The 13,622-nt window shown below is 46.9% G+C and overlaps 1 protein-coding gene across 2 annotated transcripts in view; it reads left to right on the forward strand.

The window, feature by feature from the left end:
• LOC147708968 (protein-L-isoaspartate(D-aspartate) O-methyltransferase) overlaps positions 1-13,622 on the forward strand; it is a 254,816-nt gene that overhangs the window by 208,028 nt on the left and 33,166 nt on the right. The window contains exons 6-7 of one of the 2 annotated variants that reach the window (XM_086927565.1): positions 695-780; positions 1,669-1,838. In XM_086927565.1, coding sequence (XP_086783691.1) covers positions 695-780; positions 1,669-1,838 — 256 coding nt within the window. Of the gene's footprint in view, positions 1-694; positions 781-1,668; positions 1,885-13,622 lie in introns of both variants that reach the window. The other variant, XM_086927566.1, reaches the window with a different exon arrangement.

The raw sequence follows: 13,622 nt of genomic DNA on the forward strand, positions 1-13,622 counted from the left end.
GCGTGCCTGGGTGGTGCCTATATAGGAACAGCGAACGTCACTTCTAGTCCAGATGATGCCACGGGGAGCGAACGATGCCACCTACTGGTACAGAGGGGTACTGCTTAAGAATTTCCAGATACAGTCTAATGCCTGGGCTTAATTCAAAGGTACGGAATCTGCGGCTAGTTGATCTGTGCTAGATAAGGCATTACTGAAGGTTAGTAACTTGTTTGTTTCCCCCTTCTCTCTTTGTCATGCCTCAGTGGCACCTTATGTTGATGCTAATCTTCTTTATGGTTCCACTGGTTCTTCGGTACTTCAGCTCAGTGTATTACTGAGCTGCAAGCTTTGTCCATTTGTCCTCCCTTTAGATACCACATATTTTCTGGATAAACTGGTTCTTCGAACCAAATGGTCACACATTTTCAGGTGGGTTAGAGCATCACTGTCCTGACGTTCTACATGCCTTCTGGGTTCACCAAAAAAGAGGAGAGACAATACTGCCTGGATAGGAGAGCTATTTCAGTTTTCGGGATCCTTGTAGCAGATTCTAGAATTGAGGAATCTGCAGGAAGAGTATCCGTAGGAAAGCTAGTTAACAAATATAACTAACGTGTTCCTCGCTGGAGATCTGCTGTGGTGGAAGAGTGACTTTATCTTTTCAGTTACCCAATTATTCATTTAATTTTAAGATTGTTTTTTCTATTCACAGTGGGAGACGGAAGAATGGGATATCCTGAAGAAGCTCCTTATGATGCTATTCACGTAGGCGCTGCAGCTCCTGTTGTCCCACAAGCAGTAAGCATTTAATTGTGGGATATGTGAACTTACTACTAGAAAGTTGCAGTGTTGTACAGTTACATCTTGTTTAGTGACAGCAAATTGTTTTTATTATTTACAAGATGCATAAAACCACAGTTGCAAAGTGTTTTAATGAATGTATCTGTGGTGAAACCGACAATACTTGATAAATGTGCACAATGTATTACAGTGGATCTATTGGTGATGAAGAAAAAAATTGATCACTTGGCATGACTAGAATCTTACCCTATCAACTTATGGTACCCATTAATAGGTTTCATTGGCAAGAACACCAGATACCTAACATTTTCCAGAATGCTACATGCTCTTAAAATCTTACAGCAGGGAATCCTTTGAGACGTGGGTCATCAGCTAGGTCCGCAACATGGACTAAAGAATAGGTTGTAGTTTTGAACATGCGTATCTTTGAAAGTCAAGAGTATGTTATGGTGGGACATTTTCTCTGGTCAAAGAAATATTCAGACTTGGAGTTGGCTAACAATGTTTCACTCAGTATTGTATGTTACATACATTTTCCAATCCTTTAGAAAATTGAGTAACTGAGTGAAAACATTTTCTACCTTACTTCTTGTTTTCAGCAAAGCCCCAAATCCCAAAAGTGAATTGGCCTTTTTAGTGGTGAAAGTGGAGCACCATAGAATACAGAGGACCCTAACCACATGCAAAAGCAGATTCACTAGTTAATGCTTGGCATATATGTGTTATCTAAGTCCCAAAGTGAATTACGGTCTGTTTTTTTAAACTAGTTATGTTAGGAAAGCGCATTTTGTTACTATTTCATATTTACGTAAAAGAAATTTCAAGCCCAGTTTGTCAAAACATTACCTTAAATGTTATTGATGAATAAATTGTCTCTTGTTCTAGCTTATCGATCAGTTAAAACCTGGAGGAAGATTAATATTACCTGTTGGTCCTGCTGGCGGAAACCAAATGTTGGAACAGTATGACAAACTAGAAGATGGTGGCGTCAAAATGAAATCTCTGATGGGGGTCATCTACGTGCCTTTAACAGACAAAGAGAAACAATGGTCCAGGTGGAAATGATTTTCTGTTCCACTCTTTCTTCTAAATCCAGAAAAGGTGAAAGGGTGTAGATTTTAGCAGGTGGATTGCAAGGTTTGCTTTTGCTGCTTGCACTGCATCCTGCCACAGCATACTATTTACATGGTTGCTGTAAAATTAGGCTTTAATGGCATAGAATCTTATGCTAACCTTGCACATCTTTATTAAAACACTTCTGATTATTATCTTTTCCTTTTGCATGTTTTTTTTAACCTTATAATGCATTTCTGCTTTCTATAATTCACTTCTCTCCGTTATCAATAAGTTCACAGTTGAAAGATGTTGTCCGTTCACCATAAAAGTCATTTTTCATTCTATAAATCTTGCCACTGTATAAGTGGTGCGTACAACTTTCAGTAAAAGCTTATGAATCTTTTTATGCGATTAAGTTAATATTGACCATTTAGAGACTCAAAAAGCACGCTACAGTTGTGTAATAGAGGTAGACTGCAGTTATTAAATCAAATTGCTTGGCATTTGTCGAAATTTACCCTAGGTATTTAGCAAGCTCGTTGTAGATAGCCAATGGACACTATAGAAATGTTTTTAAAATACATTTTTGAGAGTTTGAATTAGTCTGATGAAATGTGTGTGCTGTTTGACTAAATTATTTTTTGGTAGTCTGATGATGATTTATGGGCCTCTTTTACAGACAGAGCGTTCCGATTAACACAACTCCAGCATTTGATGTTTCATATATTCACATGATTACGTCATTTCACGCTGGGACTCCCTGGTAATCTTAAATAGCAGTGAACTGTGTTAAAATGGCCATCGGCCTCAACAACCGTGATTGTTAGTGGCATATCTACCGCATATGAAGCAACCCGAACTTCAACCAATAAGTTGGGAGTGCCCACTCTCCTGCTCCCCATAGAAGCCACAAAATATCAGATTTCTATTTTATGTTGTGTGTGAGGGAATCCCCAGGCTGATCTCTGTGACCTTATACTGACACTTTTTCTGGTCCCCCCAAGGACTAAACAGGTCCCTACCTAAAGAGTTCAGAGTAATGCAAGTTGTTTTTTAGGGAACATTTATCTTTCTGGGCAAGGGAAACCTGTTGTTTATCCTCAACTGTCACCATGGCGTACAGAGAGAAGAATCCCTGTTTAAGTCCTGTTCAGTTTGTGGCCCTAAAAAAATGTTGTACTGAAGACTCATGATAAATGTATTTATTGCCTTGATCCAGCGCTCAAGCCTTTACGTTGTGACAGTTGTAGTGCTTTTCAATATGAAACTATAAATGAGACCGAAAGGAGGTTCGCCCTTTATTGGAGAAGAAAAAAAAGACCCTACTAAGGGGGTTATTCCTCAATCTGCCAAGGGCTCCTCGAAGCACTTCCACGAAGGTGGTGCAAAAAAGGAAACCCAGTTTTCTGAGGTCGATCTTCAAATTAAAGAGCTCCAACCAGTGCTTCTCACAAAAGGTTTGGAGATTCCTAAAACAAAAATGCTTCAAACACGATGATCACCCTCCTGTGCAAAGAAATCTGTCAAAATAAAGCTTGCTGGACCCCTTAACTGATTTCCAGCCTCTTCAGATGTCCGCTTCGTTGATGTTGAAAAATCTTGTGTTAAAGACCAGGTTAGTTATCAATGGTGCCACCTTCCATGTCAAGACCACAATAAACAACCAGACAATTGTTGAAGCAGTTATCTGACTCCTCAACAATTAACTGCAGTTTTTTTTCCATGATAGTCACTTTTTCAGCTGTTCAAGTGACAGCAAACCACCCAACACAAATCGGATGGTGAATGCAGTGAACAGGATGCTTCACATACTGCTTGTAGCCCCACTCAGTTAGATGCCTTCTATTTACTAGAATATTGCTAAAACAATAGTTAAAGAAGGTGCACTCATTTCTGCTGTCCTTTTTGATGCTGCAATAGTTGTCCCTAACACAGGTTTACAACAACTCGCAGGAGCATCTGCATTAAGAAGACACGCATGACTCCATTCCACTTCGTTACGTCCTGAAATGCCAAACAGGGGACTGAACATGTCCTTTGATGTGGTCACTTTGGCAAACATGTTGACACTTTACATCATATCGAAACATTTCTACACAGTGAAATCCCTGGTAGCCCTCAAATAGCACCGCACAGGTTTCTGCAATTTTCAATGGCTTATGTAGACCTCCGACATGTAGAGGATGTTTAAATCACTTCAGACGTCAAGGGCATCAAAACTACCCTCAGACAAGGGTATGGTAGATCATCTACATGAAGGAGCGCATTCCAGTCTAGCTCCCAACACAATCAAAAAGACTCTTGATTTCTCACAACAGAATTTACCTTTTTGCCCCAACACTGGAGTCGATAAGTCAATTGATGAGGCACGTTGTTCATTTGATTCATTGCTTGAAGTTTATTTAAAAGCCACCTATTTGCGCACCAAGAAAAGAACATCTTCATTTGAGGGAGCTACAAAAACAGGATTGACTCCTTCGCCTAATCAAAGAAGCGATCAAGCCAGTCCTGAAGAGTTAATGGAATAAAGGATTTTATTCCTGATTATTTCTTGTAAAAAAAGAAGGCTGGTCAATCGAGACCTATCATGGACCTCGAGGAACTCAACAAATCCCTTGACAAAAAAACCTTCCACATATCGCTCCACAAAGTCCTCTTGATGGTCCAGGGAAAAAAAAACTTCCTGACGTCCTTGGATATTCACAATGTTTTTTCACATCCCAATGCACTGGGAAAACCGACAATACCTTCTCTTTGCAGTGACAGACCACCACTACCAGTTCAAGTCTGTACCATTCAGCCTCAAGTCAGCATCGCAGACATTTGCAAAGTGCATATCTCTAGTTACTGCTTACCTTCGGCAACAGGGTCACGAGGTATACCCGTACTTGGACAACCTCCTTGTCAAACGTGGAGACAAATGCTTCGATGGCTGCCTACCAAAATCCAGAGCTTGGGAGTAATATTAGACACACAAGTGGAAAAAGCTTTCCCCTCCACAGAAAGATAATAAAAATCTCAAAGCAAGGTAAAGATCTTATCTGGCAAGCAGTGTCTTCCATATAATATAAATCCCTGCTGTGTCTGATGTCTTCATACATAGGTCTTAAATCCTATTGGAGTCTCAGGTTGAGACCCGTCCAGCAAAAACTGAGCGGTAAATGGAAACAGTTCACAGGCCGTGGGATGGCACAGTCAAAGTCACCAGATGCTTAAAGCAAGTTCTACTATGGAGCTGGATCTCTACAAATCTCAATGCAGGGCTTCCACACCATCATATATCCTACATTGGGCATAGTGGTACTCAAAAATGATGCTGTGATGGAAGGCTAGGGGAGAACATGCAAAAACGTATGACTCAATCCTTTTAGTCAGATATAGATTAGAAGCGCCACATAACTATCCAGGAATGTCGAGCTAAAAGAATGGGTCTCCAAGTGTTCCTTCCAAGTCTGACAGGTAAAGTGGTCCTCATAAAAACAGACCATGTTGATGTTTTTCATCACCAACAAGGAGGAATGAGTTCCGACCTCTGTCAGAAGAGGCACAGTCACTGTGTGACGGGCCTGTCTCCAGTCAGGTGGACTTTGCCATGTAGAATCCCCCTGGATAGCAAAACAATGATGCAGTTCAAACACTATCGTAATATCATGAACGGGAACTCCACTAAGACTAAGCGGGGTCAACCCATGCTGGATTTGTTAGCCAACCTAAACAAAAAGAAATGCTGGTATTACACCAGCAGGTTTTGGCAACCAAAGTCCAAGGGCAATGCCTTTTTGATCAGATAGTTGAGCGTGCTTGCATACACCTTTCCACCATTTCCCCTGAGGAAAGCAAAGACAGATCATTGTACCCTGATTCTCATTGTCCCTGCCTGACCTCACCAGTACTGGTTTACAGAGCTCTTAATTCTCTACATGCCCTTCAATACCACTAAAGATGCACTCCAAACTACCCTTCAGCCCTAAGCAAAACATTCTGCACCACAATTTTAATAGTTGAGCCTGACAGTATGATACCGACCTAAAGTATGATCATCCTGATCTCTCGGCAGAATGTAGAAACATTCCGGTGCAAGTTCAAGTGTCTGCTATCACAAGAACTTACAATGTCAATGGAAATAATTTTGTGTCTAGTGCAAAACAAAAGCACTCCATCCAATGACAGTAATGCCTCATCAATTACTTCCTTATTCACTGAACTTGGCAAAGGATAGCCTAACATACTCATCAATTCGAGTTCATCTTGCAACAGTCGTGTAGTTCCGGAGTACAGAAAGCAACTCAGTCCCGCTTTAATCGCAGAGAATCATGAAGTGCCCTTTCAGAGTCTTCATCTACAATACCCTGGGAAACTAAATACTGTTCTCAGAAAACTAATGTTGCCTCCATTTGAACCTAACTATAAGGGATATTTAAGGTTCCTCTCCTAGAAAACAGAAACATGAATTTGCTATGAAGGAACCCTAACTCTTATTTCACAATGGACAAAGTTATCTTGCAAACCAATCCCAGATTTATTTCCAAGGTCCATACTGACTTCCTTCTCCTCTTGTGTTGCTATTCTTTTTTCAAAATTCTACAACTTCATCAGAGAAGTCTTTACACTCACTTTTTATGTTGGCAAGATGAGCCATTCGCTCTACGGACTCAATGTTTGTGTCCTTTAGCCATCTAAAAATAGGCCAACCCCTTTGTGAGCAGGGAATAGCATATTGGTTATATCTTGCTTTAGGGAAGCCAATCGTCCAGTCCAGAAGGCGAGAGAGGACAAATTCCACCTTGAACATGGCAACACAAGCAGCACTTTACACTGGTGTGCTTTTATGAGACAACTGCTGTGCTGTTATTTGGAAGTTGAGTGCCTTTTTTCCATCTTTTTTTCAGAGATGTCCCCAAAGAAACCCACTGCGTTCAAAGTCTTTTGGTACCTGTCATCTACTGATTTTGGTGACTGACCCAACTTGGTGTGTCTGTGGTTCCTGTAGAAGGACCACGACTCCACGTTGTGTGCAGGGTGCAATATTTTGAACCCCAAGGCCATCTGCAAGTGGGCCAGGAAGCTCTAGGCCTCTCACCAGGCATCTCCACACCACACCAGGTCTTGTTCGCGTGGGAGGCCTCTGTTCATTTCTAGTCACATACCAGAACTTCTTCAGGTAAGTCCCATAAGAAGTCAAAGCGCTCTTCAATATCTCTGTTTCGTTCCCATGTTGCGTACCACGCCAGGGAACAAAGCTACATATCGACCTGTGCCGCTGGAGTCGGAAACTAGATCCTTTCTGCCCTTCCCCAGATTTTGTGGGGCCAGAGCGACGCCACCCATTTCCAAGAGTTTCATGAGGCTTTGAGCCTTGATTTGGGTTGTTAAGACACTTCTGGAGCAGTTTCTGATCCTACGAGGTCTTCTACTTGGGCTCAGCCAGCAGAGTCTGCCCTCGGCGCCAATCGACCCTTCTGTGGATTGGCTACGTCTGCATGACCTCCTCCCTCCGTGGCTACCTCCTTCCTTTGTGACGACCTACTTTCCCCATCTCTTTGGTGACCTCCTTCCCCACCCCCTCCTTGGTGACCTCCTTCCCCTCCTCCTTGGTGACCCCCTCCCCCTTCTCCGTGGTGACCTCCCCCCCTCTTCCTTGGTGACCACCTCCTCCTCCTGGCAACCTCCTACCCCCCTTCCTTCTCCGTGGCGACCTCTTCCCCTCCTCCATGGCGACGCCCCTCTCCTCCTTCAACCTCTGTGGCGACCTTCTCCGTGGTGACCTCCTCCGACTTACATACAGAGCTGGACTGATTTCGTCCAGCACAGTACAGGCCCACTCGCCCAGAATTGGAGATGGAGCCTTATTTCACTGAAGGCCTTTCTGAGGAACATTAATGGAGGGGATCTGAGGATCTCTATACGTACAATCACACCTCTACCCCTCTAGCAGAAGGCCATGGCCAATAGCAACTAATTTGAGGACCTGACTGACGCTAGTGGTCTGGACAGCTTACCAGACACTGGTCGTCTCTCTCTTCTCACAGTGGTTACAGAGGAAGGGGCTTCCTTTTGTAATGGTGGGCCGTAGGGTGGCTGAAGGTCTGGACCTGCTGCCCACGGTTAACGACAGAACAATTGTCTTGATGGAGGTGCTTCAACTAGGGGTATCCCCATTAGTACAGTTACTGCACTTCAATGAAGCCCTCCCTGAGGTCCTGCTTGGGACCTGGGCCGAACCCTGCACAGGCTCTCCTGTGTACAGAACCATTGCGGTACACAACGGTTACCACGGATTTTTTAGAACGTGGTACCGTTACCACGCTACTTTTACCACGCACGTCGTTACAACGACATGCGCTGGGGGGCGCTCCAGGATAGTAAATACTTTAATTTACTATCCAACTCTTTTCCCTAGAGTCCACGGGGACTGGAGTTGGAATAGTAAATTAAATAATTTACTATCCAGCGCCCCTCCACGCAAGTCGTTGTAACGACTTGCGTGGTAAAAGTAGCGTGGTAACGGTACGCGTTGTAAAAGTACGCGTGGTAACGTCATACATCCAACCATTGCTCATCGCCATCGCTCGTTTCATATGGGCCTAGCCTTCATTTCCTATCACCCTACCTCTGAAGCCTAGTGGTCCAGGCCTCCACTTCCCGAATCAATCCCAGTGTTTTCCCTACCACACCACAGGATAGAGAATCTTAAGAGGCTGGATCCCTTCCGTAGGGGCATTTTCGCTTCTGCCAGCCTGGCACTGTGGTCCATGAACACTGCATGATTATTTGGCCATTATTTCAATACTGTGTGGGATACAGTGGTACAAGGGCTACTGATGGCCCCTTATGAGGCCCGGGCCATACTCTAGCCCGCCATTGCTGACTGGTGAAGCACAACAAAGTTCATGATCAGATGTGGTTGCATACAACCTGCTCGCTGGGCCGGGCCAACGCTTCTTTGCCGGCGCTTCTTCATCATGCCTTGTTGAGAAATACTGTCTTTTTGTGGCATGTTCAAGCCTTGCTCATGGACATGCCCCTCAATGAAACCCACCTTTTCGGTGACTAGGCAGATTCAGCTTTTGATAGATTAAAGCACAGTAGGACCACTGATATGTCTTTGGAGTTCTCTGGGGCCAAACAGTTGCATTCCACCTTACACCCCTTCTGCAGCAACGGAGCATCCAGTTGGTTGCGGAATCCAACCCTAAAATATTAAAAAGGTAAGTGCAAATAGATAAGTATAGATTTACTATTCTTCACTCTAAATCTGCATACCTTGAAGATATATACATCATCAAGGTACATATATAAGGAGATATATATATAGATGGATATATAGAGATATATATATATATATATATATAGTAAAATGTAACTTACGTAATTTGCCTTCACAATATTTGTGTTCTCTATATTCTTGACACGACTTTTTGATCCACGATATTTCTGTTTGTTATTCTATCTAAATAGTGATAATTACAACAGAAAACTGGGTGCTCTAGATTGTCCAATGGGCTCCCCTTCCAACAAAGCATGTTGCCTCTTCCTGCGTCCCCAGATCAGCTGGGAAAGGAGCGCTTTGCGCTCTTTCGACAGGAAGTGCTTGTTCTTCTGGCCAAAGGAACCATCAAGAGAGTGCCACTGTGAGAAGTAGGTCATGGTTGCTATTACAGCTACTTGCTGGTGCGAAAGAAGGATGGAGGCCTCCAACCTATATTGGATCTGCACCCTTTCAATTGCTTTTTGAAAAAAGAAAATCTTGGGATGCTCATCTTTGCACAGGTCTTATCTACCCTCGACCCTGGTGCACAAGGGATGCCCAGCTTCGAGGCATGCGGTTCCTGTACCGACTGTTGTCGGTGATGGATCCGCCCCACGTGTGCTTCTACTGCCTGGAGTGCGGCCATGACCCCAAGTCGTGCTCCCACTGCCGAACCGTGGCCCCGAAGCGTGAGCCGTCCCGGAAAGCTCCTCGAGGCCTGGCGTTCTGCTTCGCTCAAGGCCCCGGTCGCATGGAAGGTCAAGGAACCGATCGTGGAGTCATCATCCCTCCTCTATTAAGTCTTGGCACTTGGTCGAAGTACACGAAGTCAAGGAAGCATTGTCGCTCTTTGACTTACCCTCGTCCGACGGCCAATGCGATGAAGGGTGCGGGTGGTGCCCCTCCTGCGGCTCTGTGTGCAGAGCCTTCAGGTTCAACTCCAGCCTTCCTGGGAACAACCCCTGCCCAGCTTAATCAATTTTAGGAAGCGATGCATGCCATCTTTAGGTGGCCCAACTCCGTGGTACTTTTGTTCTTGTGTCCCACCCTGGGCATTTTCAGCCAGATTGACAACCAGAGGAGGGTGAGGAAGACTGGGATGGGTCTGGTGACCCTTTCAGACCAGTTAGATTACGATCCAGACTGGCGAGAGGACCTGGGGGACGCCAGTGGTCTTGACACCTCTCCTGACCTTCGCATGTTGTCTCCTACCGTGGCTACGGAGGAGAGAGCGTCATGTAATGTGTGTATATTTGTAAAGCGCACTATCACCTAGAAGGTATCTTGGCGCTGTATACCGCTGTGGAACCCTTCCTGGCTTTCCCTGTGAGATGCCCCTTACTGGGCACCTCCAAGGTGAGGCCAGGCATCCTAGCGCTTTTGGAGCCGATGTGGAGATTAAGCAAGCTATTGCCCAGAGTTGCAGAGTGGGACCCATGATTAGAGTAGGCACCTAGGCGAGAATTATCGAGTCCGTGGACATTGAGCCCAAGACCCAGCCGCGTCGGGAATTGAACCCTGGTCCCGGGCCAGACCTCTGCCTTAGGGTCTGCCGCTCTAATCGGTGAGCCACATTTCTCCATACGCAGTGGTGTTGCATAAGGCTGCCGAGGCTCTCAACCTCGAGCTTCCTACGGTGGTGGTCAGGACTAAACTCCTGACAGAGGTCTTTCAACCAGCAGCGAGCTCTTTGGAGCCCCTGCGGCTGTTTAATGAAGCCCTTACGGACATCCTTTTGGGCACGTGGTCCAGGCCCAACACAGGGGCTCCTGTGGACATGGATGATTGCCTGACGCCACTGCCCGGCTCGGATGACCCCACTTTCCTCTCTCAACACCCCACCCCTGAGAGCTTGGTGGTTCAAGCCTCCACTTCTAAAGGCGCCTTCCCTACCGCACCAACGGATAGGGAATCCAAAAAGCTGGACCACCTTAGGAAGAAAATGGTTTCTTAAGCCAGCTTGGGACTGTGGTCGGTAAACACTGCATGTCTGTTGGGCCATTACACCGACTCTGTGTGGGATATTGTGGCGCAACTGCTGCCTCAGTGCCCGGAGGGGGCCCGGGCCACACTCTCCTGTGCAGTTGCCAAGGGGAGAGACGCAGCAAAGCTTACCATCCTCTGTGGGCTGGATACCGCTGACTAACGCCAGTAGCCTTTCGACCCTACGCCTGGTTGCGTTGGACTGGTTTTTCCAGGGATGTCCAATCCACCCTTATGGACATGCCCTTTGATGGCCGTCCCCTTTTCAGGGACACAGCAGACAATGCGCTAGAGCACTTTAAGGACTCTCGGGTTACGGCCAGGTCCTTGGGCCTCTCCACCACCTACCCTACACAGTCTGCCTTTCACCTCTTTCGTGGCTATGGAAGGGGTGCCCCGCTAAGTACCGCTCAGAGCCACAGGCCGGCGCAAGCTGTTCAGCCCCAGCACGGCCGGGGACGTGGGAACCAGTGGTTCTGGGGGCCAGCAGGTGGGCCAGTCCACCATAGGCCCCTCTGCAGCAGCCTCCAAATCCTCCTTATCCGACCTTTCAGGGCCACCGAATGCCAGCGGGCAGCAGGATCCGCCATCACCTCCCCCACTGGTGCACCATCACGTCGGACAGGTGGGCTTTGTAAATAGTCCGAAGGGGCTACTCCCTCCCCTTCGAGACTACCCCTCCCCCTCCCTCCATGCCACCTCGGTTTGGAGGATCACCTGGTCTTTCTCAAACAGGAAGTTTCGGCACTCTTGGCCAAGGGTGCCATCAAGCGGGTTCCTGCCTCAGAAGTGGGTTGTGGTTGCTATTCCCACTACTTTCTGGTACCCAAGAAGGACAAAGGCCTGCATACTATCTTGGATCTCAGGAACCTCAACCGCTTCCTCCAGAAGGAGAAGTTCAAAATGCTGATGCTCACTCAGGTCTTGTCTGCCCTCGACCCTGGAGACTGGATGGTAGCGTTGGACTTGCAGGACACTTACTTTCACATCACCGTCCTGCCGGCCCAACGACGTTACCTGCGGTTCACGATGGGCCACGAGCACTTTCAGTTTACCGTGCTCCCCTTCGGCCTTACCAGTGCCCCTCTGGTGTTCACAAAAGTGTTGGCGGTGGTCGCAGCTCATCTGCGCAGATCAGGGGTTCCCGTCTTCCCCTATCTCGACGACTGGTTGTTGAAGGTGGGCTCGCCCCAAGCAGTCGTCTTCCTCCTCCAGACTACGGCCGACCTCCTGCATTCGCTGGGGTTCTCTTTTCAACGTGCCAAAGTCACACCTGAGTCGCTCCCAAAAGCTCCTCTTCATCAGAACGGTTCTGGACTCTGCGCACTTTCTGGTTTATCCTCCCGAGCAGCGGGTTCAGGATATTCAGGCTCTGATTCCCAAGGTGGTTCTGCCTTTTATATCGGCCAGACCATTACCTTGCCCACCTTCTTTCCGCCTCCGCATCCTTCGAAAGAGGGAGAGGTTCCACCGTCTGGACCCAAAACATGCACTTTCTTTTTACCTGAACCGCACACAACAGTTCCTGGTGGACGTCCAACTGTTTGTTGACTATGTGGGTTCTAAGAGGGGACTGGCGGTGCACAAACGGACCAACTCTCAGTGGGTCATTTTGTGCATCAAGGTCTGTTATTCCTTGGCTAAAAAGGATCCTCCTGAGGGGCTGCGCACCCATTCCACTCTGGCCACGGCAGCTACTACTAGCGCCTTGAGATGGGGACCCCCTTTGCTGGACATTTGTCAGGCAGCTACGTGGGCCTCGCTGCACACGTTTGCCAAGCACTACTGCCTAGACAGCCAAGTCTGGAGGGATGGCTTCTATGGCCGTTCGGTTCTCCAGGAATTCCTGGTGTGATCTTGGTTCGCAGACCCGCCACTGGGGTTTGTATTGCTGGGGTATCCATTCTAAGGTAAGGAATCTAACACTAACCTGTTTCTTTCAGATGCAAAACTTACTTACCTTCTGTAACGATATATCTGCAAGTAACAGTAGTAAGTGTTAGATTCCTTACCCCCCCACCCATTCTCCCCGTTCTGCGAACCGATATCTAGCGTTAAGGTTATCCCTTTCAGGGCCCTAGTTTCATGACACCAGTGTCAGTTTCCTGCATGGCTCTGCATTCCTGGCGCGGAAAGCTATGTACAGAACTGACGTCCTCGCGCGAGGGCGGCATCCAAGTACTTTGACAACGTCCAAGTACTCCCACGACGTCATCCCGGCGATCACTACGCCGACTATGGACGAGGAGCCACAGACGACGCCTACCGACATGCAGGGGTACTGCTGACGAAAACTTTCCCGGATCCAGTCGGTCGCCTTGAAGGACTGGGTTCTTTAAGACCCAGCGGTGCCAGGGCACAACACCTGAAACCTTCGTGGGTAACCTGCTCCGGCGTACGAATCACAGAGACACGGGACACTTCCTTCGGCGTCAAAGATTCAAGGTTTATTTGCTGCAGGGAACACAGAAGTCACGACAAGTACACCACGTGCAACTTGGGGAGACTGCTTCAAATTGGTTCTGTGGATCGCTCCTTTTATACAGTTTTT

Source organism: Lissotriton vulgaris, chromosome 6 (genome assembly GCF_964263255.1).
Source record: "Lissotriton vulgaris chromosome 6, aLisVul1.2, whole genome shotgun sequence".
Taxonomy (NCBI): domain Eukaryota; kingdom Metazoa; phylum Chordata; class Amphibia; order Caudata; family Salamandridae; genus Lissotriton; species Lissotriton vulgaris.